The 20215-nt window shown below is 52.4% G+C and overlaps 1 protein-coding gene across 2 annotated transcripts in view; it reads right to left on the bottom strand.

Moving 5' to 3' along the window:
* Nucleotides 1-3488: 3488 nt before the first annotated feature.
* VPS50 (VPS50 subunit of EARP/GARPII complex) overlaps nt 3489-20215 on the bottom strand; it is a 2190829-nt gene continuing 2174102 nt past the window's right edge. For both annotated transcript variants that reach the window (XM_069648466.1, XM_069648467.1), the window contains 2 exons: nt 4944-5133; nt 3489-4188 (listed from right to left, as the gene is read on the bottom strand). In XM_069648466.1, coding sequence (XP_069504567.1) covers nt 4069-4188; nt 4944-5133 — 310 coding nt within the window. In that variant the 3' untranslated portion in view covers nt 3489-4068. The remainder of the gene's footprint in view (nt 4189-4943; nt 5134-20215) is intronic.

Below are 20215 nucleotides of genomic sequence, written 5' to 3'. Positions count from 1 at the left end.
CAGGGCCCAGGAGGCGAGGTGGCTGCGGATCGACACGTGAGGCTGCACAACCACATATATGGCACAACACAGACACCATTTTGTACTAGATAACTCCATTTTTGTCAAAGGCGCTAGCTTATATTCTCACTAATGTAAATATATGTGCACAACCCAGAAACCCCTAAGTGATGCCACCGCCCCTTCCCAATGGTACGATACACTGCCCTGTGCAGGGAGACAGGCTCAGAGCTGCAAGGTCTTCTCCCCCCTCCTCCCTCCCAGGCTCGCCAGGGATAGCTGGTGTTCGAACTGCACAGCCTCGCCTCCCCTCCCAATCTTGCTGGACCCGCTTCAAGCATCCGCCTCCCCCATGTCAATAGGCCACCACAGCCTGACTATGAATTGCGAGCTAGCTGGTCCTAAATCCCACCATCTCCCGGGCACCAGTTACATGCCCCCCCACGGCCCATTAGTATCCCTGTTCACCCCAAGTTAATGGCCCTTGAAGGGGGGCGCCCACCCCTGTACCAACAGATCATAATACCATCCCTCACCGACAGGACGATCAGGTAACCCCTCCTGTGCCCCTGACCCCACACATGGACTCATGGGAAAAACATGTTTGAACCTAAGGTGTCCTTACAACAGATGTATTGGGGCACTACTTATTATATATCAATATCCCTGTCTCATTCTCGATCTGAGGTCAGTATAATGCAAGAGTTACAAGACAACTGAAATTGTATAGCATGATGAATGAATGGGAATGTTTGGCCACAAGGGCAAAGTATCAGAAACGCCACTTATCATCACTATAAGTCATGTCCAGCCCAGCACTCCACCCCAATGAGCCCAGCTGACCCATCCACCCCGTGTGACACCGCACGGACGTCCGCCAATCCTGGAGAATGAACTGTATACAATGTATACCACCTAGCCATCACCACCCAATCCCTAAGACTATGTGCCCCCTATAGCTTGTGTCATGCGTGACGTAGTTCTGTAATAAGTAGGACTGTCTTTGCTATTGTCAGACAGAGCGCTCTCGGAGTCTGCAGAGTCCTTTGCATGCCCTATATTGGTTTAGATAAAAACCCTTTTGATCTCACCCGCACTTGGTCTTGGTCTCATTCCCTTCTGGGGTGTGTCCGTCATTGCCTCTCACTAAGGAGGATGCGTTTTTGGGGGACGCTTACATTCAGTTTGCAGAGCCAAAAACCTTTTGCCCTTAGCCATCCAACCTCTTGCTCTCCCTATCCAGGGGCAAGGAGGGGAAAGTAGTTGTTTTGGGATTTGGACAACCAAGCATTCAGGTTTTGCATGGGTGGACAGGAACAGCGATTCCGAGGGGCATACAGTCAACAAATGAAAAGCAGTCAAACTTTGAAAAAATTAAGCACGGTTCCTGATGCAATCAGAGTGCACAGAAAAAAGGAACAAAGGCCATGGGGCGCGGAACCCCAATGTATACTGGGTACCAAAGTCATATGAGGTGCGGGGCATGTAGAAACGTTGGGTGCAGCTGCAGTGGAGCCATGTTGCATCCCAAGACGGCAGAAAAGTTTCCGAAGAGCAGCTGTGCTGCGAGATATCAGAGATGAGGAATCTGTGGGAGCGAGGAATCCATTAGAAACACATGTTAAGTCACAGACACATTTCCACGTGTATTTAACTGAACAGCCAAGACAAAAAATGGCTTGGAATGGGGAAGCCACTGTTAATGCATGTGTCACAGGGACAAACTGGCCACATCCTGTACAACAACATAGGGAATCACACAGGAAGTAGATACCACATCCTGTGTAATTAATTCATGTATTGGAGACGTAGACCTTGGAGAAAGACCCTGATAATAAAAAAGACTAATTGCAGATGGTTTGGAGTTTCATGATAACCTTCAATTGGACCACATAGTCCACAACCAATATTGGATTATTAGAACCAATGCATATTACATGCCTGGAAGACTGTGCTGTTTTAATACTTTGATCAAGTCGTAGAGATACATACAGGGTACATACATGACAATAGGTACCACTGTAAGACCTACAATCCTTTCCAAGAACATAGGTTTCATCACAACCACCTTCAATTAGTGATTTTATTTATTTTATTTGTGTATTGATAGCAGCGCAATAAGCTCTTGTGTCTCTGGGTGATAGTTACATTGGTAGGTACAGAGTGGAGAGTCCAGGTAGGTGTAGAGAAAAACTGGAGTTAGATGAAAAGGTGAGTCTTTAGGTTTTTCTAAATAGCTGGTAGGACGTCTCATATCGCAGGTGTAATGGAAGGTTGTCCAGAGGTTGGCCATGACAACTGGGATGCTAGAACCGTCTGCTCGTTTCCGTTTTAGGGAGCATGAGAATGTAAAATGTAATGATTTATACTTCCATGCACTTTTAGGTGGTTTGACAGGAATCGAAAAAATTGAGAAATTGCATTGTTGCACATTGCGTATTTGCACTAATGTATTGTTTAGATGCGCATTGTTTATTTCTTATGTAAAGTAATTCTGTGAGATGGGTTTTTTGCGTATAGAGCTTAGTACAACACGAGGGTTGATATGAATGTCATATGGGTACGTTAGGCATGTTTTAATCAATGAATTATAGGATTAAATCCAATGTATGAGAACATCTTATATCTTGTTACATATGAGAGGATTTAAAATAAATGTAAAAATAATAACAAATTGACAAAAGATACGGAGCACTGCCATCATAGGTTTATATTCAATAATGTACATTAAGTAACATAATTCAATAGACTGTGTTTGGTTCTGCTGCAAGCGACCTCTATCGTTAAGATCAAGTGGTAATAAAGCATGTATTCATTCTCATACAACCACATGCCAGTGACTTTGAGACTCTGAGATACAATTGCATACTTGCCCAAAACGTGTATCTTTGATAAAGGAACCTTTTCTGCAGTACAATTAATTAAATAAGCTGGTAATCGATCTGCAGTAACCAAGGGAGACAGGCACCAAAGAGGGTTTTTGCAAGGGCGGATTGTCTTATTGTTGCAGACACAGAAACTGAGATCATGAAGCCATCTATGGGGGCAGTTAGGCGTTGAGCCAGGACCTGTGGGGGTATGCTTTCATCAGGAGGACTTTCTGAGGACCCTGCAGCAGGCGTGCATTAAATGGTCAGCAGGTAGCCAAAGGTTACACACTGCCTTTCATCGCGTTGGTTAGCACCAGCGGCATCACACCAGGACTGGCTGTCTACTGGACCTTGGAGATGTGTGCACAGTGCTTGCATGATCTCCTTGCAATGAGCGACCAGGCTATTCCCAGAAGCTGTGAAGTAGGTAGTGTCCCCAGACTGCAGCATGTGTTCATGACCAAAGGAAATGTGCTCATGCTGCCTTAAATTAAGCTTCTATATCAGTTTGCACCTTCCAGGTTCACTGTTAAACAACACGAATTTATGTTTCACTGTTAAATAACACGAATTTATTACACAAAACTTGCACTTAAAAATGACACATGCAGCTATCAATTTAAGTGTCTGAACATTAGTGTATTTTATTAATCTGTCAATCAAATCAAATGTAGGTATGAAATCGAGTTGGATAGTTAAACCTTACATTTAATGTACAGTAAATGTCTTTTATTGAAACCGTAAAATACTTCTGATAGGAGCGCTCACACCACACGACATAATTACAAATCCTCTTTCTCCATCAAAGTACATGTTCAAAGCGGACAATCTACACAAGGAAAATAGGGCACAATAAATGTTCTCAGCATCAGCATATTTACCAAAATGATGTTCCCAATAATTAAAAACTGGACACTGCAATGGGATTAATAAGAAGACACACTAATAAAATGTACATCTTGTACCCACAAAACAAGCAGGCAGAGTAACATAATCCATTAGTAAATATATTGTACAAAAGGAGCACGGACATACAAGTAGATTATATAAAAGATGGCCATGTTGCACAATGTGTTCTAAGATAATAAGGAGCCTGCTCATTTATCTTGGGCAGCACCAATCAGTGGTCTAAGTCGTGCTTTCATGCACTGTCCATGGAGCAACATCCAGATTCCCGCGAAAGGGATCTGATGGGCGATTATCTTTTCGGTCGATCCACGTCATCAATAGCTGCCAGTAGTTTCTGTCTTGCCTTTTTGTTGATGTGGGATCCAAGGCACACGTTCACCAGATTCGTAAGCTGCTTTGTTGAGTACTCCTGCGAAAATATGCAAAAAGATGTTATATTGGTACATGCTGCTTCTGGGAGCATATCAAATAGGCCTAGGCACTGCGAATGAAAAAGTGGTGACTACAAAACATACAAAGAGACAGACTTGTTTAGCATACAAAACTTAACAATGGAATGAGTATAAAAACATTTAAAATATCACCCTCTCTATAACTGCACATTTTGATTTCAATGGAAGTGGTAAAGGACATTAAAAGAAGATTGCCTTTGGTGGCAAACATATCTAAGGTATACAATTGTAATATTTCGTCACATTTCATAACAACTGAGAAAACAATATTGGAAGTGGGAGGAAGTGATAATATATGAAACGGTAATTTTCTTTTCAAAGCAATACTTTCACAAAGAGTATATTGCCTTCAAGTTCATAATCAACACCCCAGAGGTGGCATGGAAGGCCCACTTCCCCCGACTGTCCGGGCCTGCCATGTAGCCTGTTCAGGCTGGCATGGAAACAAGGGTGAGCAGGACATCTAACTAGCCCACACCACTCCTGCAGAGGCTAGTAAGGGGATGATTTTCAGAAATTGGGAAAGGCCAGTTTAAATCCCAGAGCAGGATTTGTACTCCAGCATATGGTACCCAAGCACCAAGTGAGTGGGAGCTTTATGGGATGTGGGAGGCCTTGTGATTGGAGCGACGTCATCTATTGTTGCAAGTAGAAAGGCATGCAATATATGCAAAGAGCAAATATGACATTTCAACTTGTCAATATGATGTACCCTGTGCTCTTTGATCCAGCGTTCCATATCATTCTCGGTCAGGTAATAGGACTTAATGTATGTCTCCACAAATTCTTTATCGGGAATCGGTCTAATGTCCGTGAGTTTCTCCAGCTTCATTAAAAACTGCTGGAAATCCAGCTGCATCAAAGCCCGTCCCTCGTTACTGCACTTCTTGACGTTAGCATAGCTAAGGAGAGAAGCACACCAGAGAAAACACGGTCAGTAGCAGGAAGCAAATGCAATGAGAAAAACCCACAGGCACAGAAGGCATTATGTAAGCGCTTATATCTATACACTAGTGGTTTCCGTAGGCGCCGGAGTTCAATTCTTCCAAAAGGGGACTGACGTGGGCTGAAAGACTGCAGCAGCTGAATTCAATCAAGATCGGGCTCGATTTAGAGGAACAGAAGTCGCCAGAATAAAACGTTGAACTTGCAATTATACTTGTCAGAAAAGCTTGACAAGGTGAGCGTCGAATACATTTTTAATTAGAATTCATGAAAAATATTCGATTTTATAGTGCGTTTTACAAAATGGTAAGAGGGAGTGGGAGAGACAGAGGGAGAAAAGGAGTGATTTTGTAAGTGCCAAAGAGCGAGGGAGAGAGAGAGAGAGAATGCATTTTTGTGCGGGTGGGCTAATTTGCACAGCACACACTGTTGACCTAGTCGCCTACTCACACTAAACAACGTAGAATAACACTAAAGAACGTACAACAGACTTGACAGGGCTATCCAAGTAAACACGTATTGGCAAAATGTGGCTTGGGAAATGTACATTGCCTTTTGACTGCAGTGCAGAGCAGGCTTCAGATAAAAGACACATAATTACAATAACAATGTTATGCAGGTCAAAAGTGAAGCGGCAGAGAAACACAACTTGTTTTTAAAGCATCATCCACAAATCTCTCCCAAACTTAGACAGCTGCACTCAGTCCTATATTATGATCACGGATATAAAAGGGCTTTCATTTGGATGCCATCGTTCTGCGTCACATAGCAGCTGGCCCTTCCCTTACATCTATCTTCAAGAGCTCTGGCAAAAAGGATGGCACTTTTGGCCAGAAATTCAAAAAAGACATGCGAAGAGAGGGTGGGGGAGGAGGGGCCGGCAGGCAGGGCTGACTTTTTAACACATTTGAATTTGGGCCTTGCAGTTTGCATGCCCGACTCGCCTTGCGATCTTGGGCACATTGGTTATTATGCCTGGATCTCTGTCAGCGCTCATCTGGTGAAGTATGGGGGAGAATAAAACGGAGACATTACTTACCAGTAATGTTCTTTATGGATTGTTCTGCCACAGAATAGTCATCTTGATAGATCAGCCCCTCAGTGCCAGTTGCTCGGAAAATATGAACAGTGGGTGTAGTGCGGCCTGACGTCATCTCCTCGATTCCTTCATGCCTCGACAGCGCCACTCCTCGACTCAGGACGTGACATTGGCGATCGTACATATAGCATGCACTATGCCCCCCATACCTCAAGAGCCCACTTTTTTTTCACCCCGTGATCAGAAGCAAAGGGAATTAATTCCTGTGCATGGAAAAAAACAGAAGAAAAGGATTTCCCTATTTTTGCGACTAACAAACAGGTAAGGCTATTGGCATGTCCGATAGCACAGTGATTAGAGCGCTCGCTCTGCATCGGTGCAGAGCCTGCTGATGCAGGTTCGAATTCCTGCAAGGCCAAACTCAGCCTTTCATCCTTCCGAGGTTGACAAATGAGCACCACGAACCGTGGGTAATAATAAGCAGCGCTCTGGTACCCAAGGGTTTGAGCGCTATATAAATGCTAAATTATTATTATTATTCTTTTTGCATTACCCTTTTTTTTTACAGGTTGATCATAATGTGCAAAAAGCGCCAACCCTTCCTCTACGGATCACCCACAAAAAGATAAGAGAATGCTAAACAAGTTTCCTTAGTGGGGCAGGTAGGGAGGTAAAGAGGAGTTCGGAATCCCCTCTTCGAACTAATTTAATGACAAGGAAGAAGGCCAGGAAACACCGCAATCACACATTCTATTTTGGATGTATTCCTAATGGACCTATGATTGATAAGTACAGCCATAGGGTCATACAGATCTACCCATGCGTGAATAAAGAGCCACAGGCCATGATCAGAGACACCTGTACGGACAGCTTGGACTAAACACCAAGAAGCCATGTTGCTGCCGTTGTTAAGAGACACCACGACATAGCAGCGTTAGACATGAAGCACACGTGCCATCCGCACTTCGGGACACAAGAACACACTCTAATACATGAAGAACACGAGCGTACAGTTCTATAGTAGGAGGACAGACACATACACATACTGTCATCGCTTTTATTATTTTTGCCATTAGCCAAATGCAGTGACGATGACACCTAAAGGCGCAAGAGATCCTGAGCAAAGCTTGCAGATGCTTGAATGCAAATAAGCCTATGGAGCTGCAGGAACACCTATGGGACTTGACAGAGCTAAGTGTGACTAACCTATGGAGATGTAGTATAACATGACACTGTAGAAACTGCATTCTAAGGCTTGGGAAAAGTACAGCAGGCCTCACGCCTCTAAGCAAGAGATGAGTGAAGCTGATTCAGGCTGGACAGAGAGCAAGACATGCGAGACAGGACCCCCAGCCAAGGTCAAGAGATACGGATGACATTACAATCCCCAGACGACAAAGGGTCTAGCTTCAGAAAGTACAAATAAATCCTCATAATTCAGGGCAGCAGAGCTCAAATTCGTGGTCTCTGAACACGTGACGTGGCCGAAGCAGGCAATGGACAGCGATCAGCGGTGGGAAATGAGAGCCGGTCCCAGGCTTACAGACACTGACCACAATGAGTATACAACAGTATGCAAAAAGTGTTGTGCCGGACAAGGGAGCACTCTCATAGGGCAAAGGTGATACACACAAGTTACAATACAGACACATAATCATTCTCATCAATTTGAAGAGGTACACAGTTAACAGCAAGTTCAAACTGAGGTTTATTACAGACAAAACTAACAGAGATCAGCGCACAGGAACACAGAATATTCATGCACATATCGCTCTTCCTCATCTTACATGCCGGTTTTACTCCCAAATGGCAGCAGCACTTCGTCAGAACCTAGGCCCTTCTCCAAAAGACCTATTGGGCCGGGCGACTGGGTATTGAGCATGGTATAACCTAAACAGGACACTATAGATGTTATTCTACTGGCTCTTACATGTCAGATGGCTGGCCTGTTTCATCCCCAATTCACTAACTATACCATTGTTGCAGTGCTGGTTCTTGCCTGTTGCTCCCCACCCCTAGGGTACTAAACTGTGATTGGCTAGAGCGGACATCCCCAGGCCTGGGATCCGCAAACATTCTCAGCTTACTGTGTACCTCTTTAAGGTGATGAGAACGATTATGCGCCTGTATTGTAACTTGTCTGTACCACCTTTGGCTTATGAGAGTGCTTCCTTATCTGGCGTAAACACTTGTTGCATACGTCTTGCAGTCAGTGTCTGGCATCCTGGGACCGGCTCTCCTTTCCCACCGCTGATCGCTGTCCATCGTCTGCTTCGGCCACGTCATGTTTTCATAGACGACAAATTTGAGCTATGCTGCCCTGAATTATGAGGATTTAATCGTACTTTCTGCAGCTGGTCCCTTTGTCATCTGGGGATTGGAATGACATCCGTATCTCTTGACTTTGGTTGTGGGTCCTGTCTTATGCATCTTGCTCTCTGTCCAGCCTGAATCAGCTCAGCTCGTCTCTTGGACAGAGCCCTGAGGCCTGCTGTACTTTTCCTTAGCCTTATGATGTGGTTTCTACAGTGTCTATGTTACACTACATCTCCATAGGTTAGTTACACTTAGCTCTGTCAGGTCGAATAGGTGCTCCTGCAGCTCCATAGGGTTATTTGCGTTTAAGCATCTGCAAGTTTTGCTCAGGATCTCTTGCGCCTTGCAGTTTCTGTGTTACTGCATTTGGCTAATGGCAAACATAATAAAACCAATGACAGTATGTATCTGTCCTCTAACTATAGAACTGTACACTTGTGTTCTTCATGTATTCGAGTGTGTGCTTGTGGCCCGAAGTGCGTATGGCACGTGTGTTTCATATCTAATGCTGCCATGTTGTGGTGTCTCTAATGTGTCAGCAACATGGCTTCTTGGTGTTTAGTCCAAGCTGTCCATATAGGTGTCTCTGATCATGGCCTGCAGCTCGCATGGGTAGATCTGCATGTCCCCTTGTCGGTATGGCTGGCTTAGGGCATACCTCTCAACATACCCATCTATCATAGGCGCATTAGGAATACGTCCAAAATAGAATGGGTGATTGCAGTGTTTCCTGGCCTTCTTCCTTGTCAGGAATTTAGTAGTAGGGGGTGGTGGAGGCAGCATTCCGAACCCTTCTTCAGTGGGCCATGAGGAATCTCTCGGAGAAGAATACGGGCCAGTAAAACTTCCCACTGATGTGTGCCTGGGTCTTGGATTGTCCCATGTGTCCCCCTGTCAGATGGGAATGCACAATCTCTAGTAAAATCTTCCAGTGGGTTTTGGGGATTACTAACTGAGTTTTACTTAGGCCTTCTGTGGATATTTCTTTTCTATATAGCAATCCTTGCTTTAAGGAGAAAAAAGGACTTCTTTACCCCCTCTGCTTCAGGACTTGCTTGTAAGAAAGCCCCAGTGAGGGTTGGGTCATTTCGCTGGGCGAAGGCCAGGTCGGGAAAGATGGTAAGCTCTTCTTCCCTTTTCTCTTTAGTGGTATATGGTTCATCAGCTTACACAACGCCTAAGGTACCTCTCTCTGTTTTTTCTGGTTTACTCTCTTTAAAATGTAGAAATAGAGCTTTTTCAGGAATACCTTGTTCAATTTGGTCCCCACAATGTACTTCAAATTGGATTGGATCATGGTTCTGTAAGAGAACATGTAAGTATCCCCGGAAGTCAGGATCAATGACATCAATGACGCCTGCTAGAATGCCTATACCGAACTTCCAGGCTAGGCCAGATTTTGGGGCCAATCTTATATGACACCCAGGAGGGGATATCAAAACTAAGTCTGTGGTAATAATTCCTCTTCTCCCAGGAGGGATAGTAGCCTCTCTGCTGCTACAGCGATCAAAGTCTATTTATTTCTTCGTGGCAACAGAGGGGTCTGAGGCTTGATGACTAAGCTTCTGGAATTGTAGGGTTCCTCAATTTGTTTCAATTGAGTCACATCCCACTACTGACACCATATGTAAGGAAGGCATGGAATCAATATTACGACAGACACAAGTGACAACAGTTCAAGGGTGTTTATTGAACTTTAACAATGGTATGATAAACACCTATCTAATCCTAAATCTACAGATGGGAGAAAGCTAAGACCATCAAATAATAATAATGCAGCCCTAGTGGAGTCTTGTCAAAATAAAAGGGCCTATACTAACAAACGTATTGCCAACCCTTATCTTCTAAATACAAATAGTGTGGGGTAGTGTTCATGAAAAAGAAAGAAGTGTTCACAAAAATGATACGTCAGGATGTTCAGGCCGTTGGCCTCCCTTCCCCACGTTTTCAGCACAGGACAAGGCTGTTCACTCCAGTATAGCACACTCTCAGGCTTCTTCGGCACAAGGACACAGTTCCATTACCAGTTTGAGGGCCTTCTGTGCCCAAGTCTCTTAAGTTATCAAAGTCTCTTGATGTAGAGGGGCTGATGTACCAAAACAAATGAAAAGTTCCTTTTCTCTTACAAGTACGTACGTTACGTGATTCACTCTTCACCCTGGAACGCCCTGAGCCGGGCACAGAGCCTTTTTTTATACCTATACAACAATCGTTACTTTGGATCCCGCTCTTCTGGGCTCAGATCCCCTTCGCCAATGTTCGCAGAATATCCTTTCTCGGGTGACTCACGGTTCTCCCTGGATGCCCCTCAGCCAGGCTGAGATCCTTACACAATTAGTCTCCCTCAGCCCGGCTTGGACCAATTACAGTTCATATTAGCTATCAAAGACTTTCGAATGTGCACAGGGTTTAGCTTGACCCAGTGCAGGACCACGTCAATTTTACAATTCACAGTTTACATTTGCCACTTCTCATTTGGATACCTAACAGAGACCCTCGAATGAGCACCCACGTGGTGCCGGAACACTCTGTGCATGGTATCTATCTTGGCTTCAAAATGTTCATTAATTCCTTGGGTGTTCAATTATATTTGCGTCGCTCATCACATATGCTTCACACACTGTTCTCTTCAGATGTCTTCATACAATGTTGCCGCTTGCAATCTTGGTTCTAACGCAGACCGGTCTGCTATCAGTCTCACTGACTCACCGGCTGTGCTGATTTTACTGGCGCTGCTTTGTTGTAGGAGCCAAGGACAGTACCTGTAGCAATCGCTCCTCCCCGCCTTGGCTATCGATGCAGGAAAGCCCAGAGTACCTCTGAGACACAATGCACTTGTCTTCAGCTTTAATTCAAGGTCTTATGTTTCTTGTTCTCAAAGGCTCACGATAGTAGTGTTTTTTCTCCGAAAAGGTCAAGGGTACTTTCCTCCTTGCAACCTTCTCTGGTCTTTCCGTCTTTCTTCTGGTATTAAACTGCCAACTTGGAACTGCTGCTCCCTGGTGTGTTTTGCCTTGCTCAGAGTGTAATTTCGTTCTCTGCCTTTTATCCCTGTGGGGAAGTATGATGGGAGTCAGGTGTGTGTACTGATCAGTAATTGCTTCACTCTTCCTAACCTTTGTGTTGGGACATGCCAGGTATACGGCTCGGGTGTTAGTCCGTTTTTGCTCACAGTGAGCTGTTCATGAGAAAGTGTTTGTGTCGGGAAAGGGGAGGAGGGTTGAGTCCCTAAGTATCCTACCTGGTAGGATGGGGAAAAGGTGCTACAGTGAAGGGGATACCGCGCCTCACCGTCCGGTGTCCCACTCCCACTCCCCGAAGACCCACCATCCAGGTGATCCTCCCGGACTGGTCCACACCCAGGAACTGGAGCCAAAAGCGATGACCGTGTCCTGGCTACCTGGAGGACAGATCCCCAGGGATTAGCGGGTGAGACACATTCAGGTTTCTCACAGCCCCCTGTTGAAAACCATTCTGAACAGCAAGCTGACATGGATATCTATCATGATGAGGAATCTGCGGGAGAAAAGCAATCCATTGAAACATGGCTTAAATGAAATGAATTAGGATAACCAAATGGATAAAGACTGCCTTGCCAATAACACTTTTCTAGTCCTCAACTGGAAAAAGGAAGAGATTTCTTTGGTTGCAGTATATTAGACTCATATACCTTTGAACGGACTCATATCTTTGAACTGCTTGCTCAGTTGTATCTAAAAAAAACCTAATTAAGTATATTATATTATATTGTTTGTCACACCCAAATAGCTTTCATGTTTTTTTGAGAAAGTCTAAAGATTATACCCGTTAAGATGTATGCTTATTCACAATGACGTGCACATATTTTCACATTATTCCATGGTTTGCGGTTTCTTGGATTGCACCTGTGGGACAAGATTGTCAGGCCGATTCATGGAATAATTAGCGCGGCGCAAGTGGGCAAAAACGTGCGAATCGCAGTGGAATAGCGAAAATCGCAGTGCAAGTGCGAAAATCGCACGAAAAGCAGCGCACATCGATTCATGGAAGGCCGTGCGCGAGAAAACCAGCGGATGTGCGATAAAAAAGTGCGCGGCGCACGTTGGCGCACAGGCCATCTAACTGCGTGCGCCAGGTCACAGCGAAAATCGCACAGGCCACAGCGAAAATCGCACATAGCGCGGCGCACGCAACAAAAGTAGGCGGAACACGGGCGTAACACTCGGAATGGGGAATAACTTGCCAAAACGTGGGCGTCACGGGGGAAGTACAGGGCACAAGTGCGCGGAATGCCCACACGCTCGCCTACAACACGTATTCATGGAATAGAATAGGGCAAAAAAGCGCACGCTCAAACCAGCGCACAGGCACAAACACGACCGCCACAAGAAAGCAGGCGGTAGCGTCTCTGCGGCTGTAAGAAATGTGCGCCAAAAGGTGCGCCAACAAATAGCACCTATATACTGCCATGATGAATGTCCTATACTGTGGCCCTCCAGGACAAATGACGTGCAAAGGGTTACCCACAAACACGGACACCCGCTGACAAAAAATACGTGTGCGTGTATACCGGGGTGCGCGGGAAGTCTCACACGCGATTTGGCCGGGTACGTGGATTTCAGGGGTGCGCGGGAAGTTCCACACGCGATTTGGCCATGTACGTGGATTTCAGGTGTGCGCGGGAAGTTCCACACGCGATTTCAGCAGGGTATGTGTATTTCATGGGTGTGCGGGAAGTTCCACACGCGATTTCATCAGGGTATGTGTATTTCAGGGGTGCGCGGGAAGTTCCACACGCGATTGGCCCAGTGCGAGCAGGGTACGTGTATTTCAGGGGTGCGCGGGAAGTTCCACACGCGATTTCAGCAGGTATGTGTATTTCAGGGGTGCGCGGGAAGTTCCACACGTGATTTCATCAGGGTACGTGTATTTCAGGGGTGCGCGGGAAGTTCCACACGCGATTGGCCCAGTGCGAGCAGGGTACGTGTATTTCAGGGGTGCGCGGGAATATCCACACGCGATTTCAGCAGGGTAGGTGTATTTCAGGGGTGCGCGGGAAGTTCCGCACGCGATTTCATCAGGGTACGTGTATTTCAGGGGTGCGCGGGAAGTTCCACACGCGATTGGCCCAGTGCGAGCAGGGAAGGTGTATTTCAGGGGTGCGTGAGAATTTCCACACACGATTTCAGCAGGGTATGTGTATTTCAGGGGTGCGCGGGAAGTTCCACATGCGATTTCATCAGGGTACGTGTATTGCAGGGGTGCGCGGGAAGTTCCACACGCGATTGGCCCAGTGCGAGCAGGGTACGTGTATTTCAGGGGTGCGCGGGAAGTTCCACACGCGATTTCAGCAGGGTATGTGTATTTCAGGGGTTCTGGGGAGTACCACACGTGAATTGGCCATGTGGGTCCTCCCAGGTGTACGCTCCACAACCTCCACGGCCCCTGCAGGCAGCCCACACCACGGGGGACTACCCTGCACCCCTGCTCATGTCCCGCAGGCAGCCCATCCACCATGGGCATGCCCCCCAGCCAACCCACATGTCACCTTGCACTACTGATCAACAATGCATGTCTCTCACCACCCCCACCCCCCAGCCACCAGGGGCACCCACCACCAGGCCCCCACTCATGTCTCCCACCACCCCCACCCCCCTGCCACCAGGGGCACCCTCCACCAGGCCCCCACTCATGTCTCCCACCACCCCCACCCCCCACCAGTGCAGGGGCAGCCTCCACCAGGCCCCCACCCATGTCTCCCACCACCCCCACCCCCCAGCAGTGCAGGGGCAGCCTCCACCAGGCCCCCACTCATGTCTACCACCACCCCCACCCCCCAGCCACCAGGGGCACCCTCCACCAGGCCCCCACTCATGTCTCCCACCACCCCCACCCCCCAGCCACCAGGGGCGCCCTCCACCAGGCCCCCACTCATGTCTCCCACCACCCCCACCCACCAGCAGTGCAGGGGCAGCCTCCACTGGGCCCCCACCCATGTCTCCCACCACCCCCACCCCCCAGCCACCAGGGGCACCCTCCACCAGGCCCCCACTCATGTCTCCCACCACCCCCACCCCCCAGCAGTGCAGGGGCAGCCTCCACCAGGCCCCCACCCATGTCTCCCACCACCCCCACCCCCCAGCAGTGCAAGGGCACCCTCCACCAGGCCCCCACTCATGTCTCCCACCACCCCCACCCCCCTGCCACCATGGGCAGCCTCCACCAGGCCCCCACCCATGTCTCCCACCACCCCCACCCCCCAGCAGTGCAGGGGCACCCTCCACCAGGCCCCCACTCATGTCTCCCACCACCCCCACCCCCCAGCAGTGCAGGGGCAGCCTCCACCAGGCCCCCACTCATGTCTACCACCACCCCCACCCCTCTGCCACCATGGGCAGCCTCCACCAGGCCCCCACTCATGTCTCCCACCACCCCCACCCCCCAGCAGTGCAGGGGCACCCTCCACCAGGCCCCCACTCATGTCTCCCACCACCCCCACCCCCCAGCAGTGCAGGGGCAGCCTCCACCAGGCCCCCACTCATGTCTACCACCACCCCCACCCCCCAGCCACCAGGGGCACCCTCCACCAGGCCCCCACTCATGTCTCCCACCACCCCCACCCCCCTGCCACCATGGGCAGCCTCCACCAGGCCCCCACTCATGTCTCCCACCACCCCCACCCCCCTGCCACCATGGGCAGCCTCCACCAGGCCCCCACCCATGTCTCCCACCACCCCACCCCCCAGTAGTGCAGGGGCAGCCTCCACCAGGCCCCCACTCTTGTCTACCACCACCCCCACCCCCCAGCAGTGCAGGGGCACCCTCCACCAGGCCCCCACTCATGTCGCCCACCACCCCCACCCCCCAGCAGTGCAGGGGCAGCCTCCGCCAGGCCCCCACTCATGTCTACCACCACCCCCACCCCCCAGCCACCAGGGGCACCCTCCACCAGGCCCCCATTCATGTCTCCCACCACCCCCACCCCTCTGCCACCATGGGCAGCCTCCACCAGGCCCCCACTCATGTCTCCCACCACCCCCACCCCCCAACAGTGCAGGGGCACCCTCCACCAGGCCCCCACTCATGTCTCCCACCACCCCTACCCCCCAGCAGTGCAGGGGCAGCCTCCACCAGGCCCCCACTCATGTCTACCACCACCCCCACCCCCCAGCCACCAGGGGCACCCTCCACCAGGCCCCCACTCATGTCTCCCACCACCCCCACCCCCCTGCCACCATGGGCAGCCTCCACCAGGCCCCCACTCATGTCTCCCACCACCACCACCCCCCTGCCACCATGGGCAGCCTCCACCAGGCCCCCACCCACGTCTCCCACCACCCCACCCCCCAGTAGTGCAGGGGCAGCCTCCACCAGGCCCCCACCCATGTCTCCCACCACCCCCACCCCGCAGCAGTGCAGGGGCAGCCTCCACCAGGCCCCCACCCATGTCTCCCACCACCCCCACCCCCCAGCAGTGCAGGGGCAGCCTCCACCAGGCCCCCACTCATGTCTACCACCACCCCCACCCCCACCCCCCAGCAGTGCAGGGGCACCCTCCACCAGGCCCCCACTCATGTCTACCACCACCCCCACCCCCACCCCCCAGCAGTGCAGGGGCAGCCTCCACCAGGCCCCCACTCATGTCTCCCACCACCCCCACCCCCCAGCCACCAGGGGCAGCCTCCACCAGGCCCCCACTCATGTCTCCCACCACCCCCACCCCCCAGCCACCAGGGGCACCCTCCACCAGGTCCACACTCATGTCTCCCACCACCCCCACCCCCCTGCCACCATGGGCAGCCTCCACCAGGCCCCCACTCATGTCCCCCTGCACCCCCACCCCCCAGCATCCAGGGTCACCCTCCACCAGGCCCCCACTCATGTCTCCCACCACCCCCACCCCCCAGCAGTGCAGGGGCAGCCTCCACCAGGCCCCCACCCATGTCCCCCACCACCCCCACCCCCCAGCAGTGCAGGGGCACCCTCCACCAGGCCCCCACTCATGTCTCCCACCACCCCCACCCCCCTGCCACCATGGGCAGCCTCCACCAGCCCCCCACCCATGTCTCCCAACACCCCCACCCCCCAGCAGTGCAGGGGCACCCTCCACCAGGCCCCCACTCATGTCTCCCACCAACCCCACCCCCCAGCAGTGCAGGGGCAGCCTCCACCAGGCCCCCACTCATGTCTACCACCACCCCCACCCCCCAGCCACCAGGGGCACCCTCCACCAGGCCCCCACTCATGTCTCCCACCACCCCCACCCCCCTGCCACCATGGGCAGCCTCCACCAGGCCCCCACTCATGTCTCCCACCACCCCCACCCCCCAGCAGTGCAGGGGCACCCTCCACCAGGCCCCCACTCATGTCTCCCACCACCCCCACCCCCCTGCCACCATGGGCAGCCTCCACCAGGCCCCCACTCATGTCCCCCTGCACCCCCACCCCCCAGCATCCAGGGTCACCCTCCACCAGGCCCCCACTCATGTCTCCCACCACCCCCACCCCCCAGCAGTGCAGGGGCAGCCTCCACCAGGCCCCCACCCATGTCTCCCACCACCCCCACCCCCCAGCAGTGCAGGGGCACCCTCCACCAGGCCCCCACTCATGTCTCCCACCACCCCCACCCCCTGCCACCATGGGCAGCCTCCACCAGGCCCCCACCCATGTCTCCCACCACCCCCACCCCCCAGCAGTGCAGGGGCAGCCTCCACCAGGCCCCCACCCATGTCTCCCACCACCCCCACCCCCCAGCAGTGCAGGGGCAGCCTCCACCAGGCCCCCACTCATGTCTACCACCACCCCCACCCCCCAGGGGCACCCTCCACCAGGCCCCCACTCATGTCTCCCACCACCCCCACCCCCCTGCCACCATGGGCAGCCTCCACCAGGCCCCCACTCATGTCTCCCACCACCCCCACCCCCCTGCCACCATGGGCAGCCTCCACCAGGCCCCCACTCATGTCTCCCACCACCCCCACCCCCCTGCCACCATGGGCAGCCCCCACCAGGCCCCCACTCATGTCTCCCACCACCCCCACCCCCCAGAAGTGCAGGGGCAGCCTCCACCAGGCCCCCACTCATGTCTCCCACCACCCCCACCCCCCAGCAGTGCAGGGGCACCCTCCACCAGGCCCCCACTCATGTCTCCCACCACCCCCACCCCCCAGCAGTGCAGGGGCAGCCTCCACCAGGCCCCCACTCATGTCTACCACCACCCCCACCCCCCAGCCACCAGGGGCACCCTGCACCAGGCCCCCACTCATGTCTCCCACCACCCCCACCCCCCTGCCACCATGGGCAGCCTCCACCAGGCCCCCACTCATGTCTCCCACCACCCCCACCCCCCTGCCACCATGGGCAGCCTCCACCAGGCCCCCACCCATGTCTCCCACCACCCCCGCCCCTCAGCAGTGCAGGGGCGGCCTCCACCAGGCCCCCACCCATGTCTCCCACCACCCCCACCCCACAGCAGTGCAGGGGCACCCTCCACCAGGCCCCCACTCATGTCTCCCACCACCCCACCCCCCTGCCACCATGGGCAGCCTCCACCAGGCCCCCACCCATGTCTCCCACCACCCCCACCCCCAGCAGTGCAGGGGCAGCCTCCACCAGGCCCCCACTCATGTCTCCCACCACCCCCACCCCCCTGCCACCATGGGCAGCCTCCACCAGGCCCCCACTCATGTCTCCCACCACCCCCACCCCCCTGCCACCATGGGCAGCCTCCACCAGGCCCCCACCCATGTCTCCCACCACCCCACCCCCCTGCCACCATGGGCAGCCTCCACCAGGCCCCCACCCATGTCTCCCACCACCCCCACCCCCCAGCAGTGCAGGGGCAGCCTCCACCAGGCCCCCACCCATGTCTCCCACCACCCCCACCCCCCAGTGGCACCCTCCACCAGGTCCTCACAATCCCCAATCATGTGCGTAATGGTCAGCCTCCACAACCAAAAAGCCCTACCAAGTAACCCATTCACCCACATGGAAATGGAAATCACATGTTACACCCCCAATGTTCATGAAGCTAATGAACCCATATCCGTCACACACAATGGTTGCAATTGAATGGGAAAACACCCAACATGACATGCATGAAACCAATGAGATGATACCACACAGTGAAGTATGAAAACAAAATTGTATTGAAAAAAATAAAGAATGCTAAAGAAAGGAAACAAACTACAATGGGAATGAGAAAAAATAAGCTGCATGTCCGTATTAAAAAAAAACTGCAAATCAGAATCCAAAAAAATGTCGTCCAAAGTCTAATGTAAAAAAATATCTATGCAATAAAGAACTATGTAAAAAACTACCAAGGGTCCATGAGCCCAACTGAACAAAGGAAACCTACTAAAAAACCTAACTAAAAATCAACTATATACAAAAAGTGGAGCAGTGTCCGTCGACTCCAAATCATAATAAGAAACAAAGGAAACCTAAAAATAAAGAACTATATACAAAGGCGGCGGGCAAGTCCAGCGGCTCACTCCGTGGTGTCCCGAGCCAGGGCATCATCGAACTCCTGTTCGATGTCCCGGAGGCGGTCCAGTTCCATGGCCCCGAGGGTCCGCAGGGATGACGCTGTGTCCTCCTCCAACCCCCTGCGGATTGTCTCGAGGCACTCGGCCCGCCTCAGGGCCCTCCGCATGGAGTTCTCCGCCCTGACCATTGTGAGCCGCGCCTCTTCCGCCCGCCGCCGCTCCGCACCTATGGCGTGGCCCAACCGCTGCCACACGGAAGACACTCTCTGTCCTGGGTCCCCCTGCCCTCCGGCCGATGCCTGCCCCTCCGATGTCGAAAGCCCCGAGCCTTCATGTCTCCCACTATGTTGCTGCTGCTGCTCTGCCTCTGCCCGTGCACTGCCTCCTGCTGCCTGCACATCCTCCGCCGGCTGGGGTGCAGTTGTTGATGTGGCCACCCCTGCTGGACCTCCGACTCCCGACTGTGACAGGGATGGCTCCTCCACCAGCCTGGCCGCACCGTCAGAGGCAGCTCCACAGGGCACCCAGGTGACTGATGGGTGGGAAGATGGCACAGAGGACGACTGGCGCGTAGGGGGTCCAGTTGAGGAGGGGGTCGGAGCAAGCCCCATCAGACGGAGGAATCCAGCCTGGGTGACCTGTCCCAGCAGGCTGACGTGGTCAACGAGCCATTCGAGATGACGTGCAGTCTCTCCATGAAAAGACTGCAGGTCACCTCGCATGGCCCGGTGACGCAACGCCACACCAGCCAGGACAGGCTCAACCCGGACCTGGATGGCCACGTCCGCAGGCAGAGGAAGGCCAGTTGACGTCAGCTCATCCCCTGCCTGAAAACGGGTCTGGACGTAGGCATCCCTGCTGGTGCAAGATGATGCAGGGACAGGATCGGTGACAGGATTGCACACAGGCACCTCCGCGGCGGCCTGTGCTGCCTCCTGTCCCTGGTCCTGCACTGCACCACTAGCACCAGTGGGATCCCGACCTCCAGACCCCGTCTCTGGTGCTTGCACGGCCTCCTCCTCCACCAAACCCCCCACCAACCTGGATGACTCCGTGCCATCTTCCCCTGTTGGGCCCTGTGGGGTCCCAGCTGCCCCTTCTGCTGCCGAGGAGTCCAACTGCAACCTCCGCCTCTTGGACCTCCCCCCGGCAGCTGCGGCCTGGGACGCGGCACCGGACTCCTCACTCCCCGACGAGATGACAACACGGGAGGGGAGC

This window comes from Ambystoma mexicanum, chromosome 2q (assembly GCF_040938575.1).
Source record: "Ambystoma mexicanum isolate Mex_15411 chromosome 2q, UKY_AmexF1_1, whole genome shotgun sequence".
NCBI classification, from domain to species: domain Eukaryota; kingdom Metazoa; phylum Chordata; class Amphibia; order Caudata; family Ambystomatidae; genus Ambystoma; species Ambystoma mexicanum.
The sequence above is the reverse complement of the archived record's forward strand: the minus strand, read 5'-3'. Positions and strand labels throughout refer to the sequence as shown.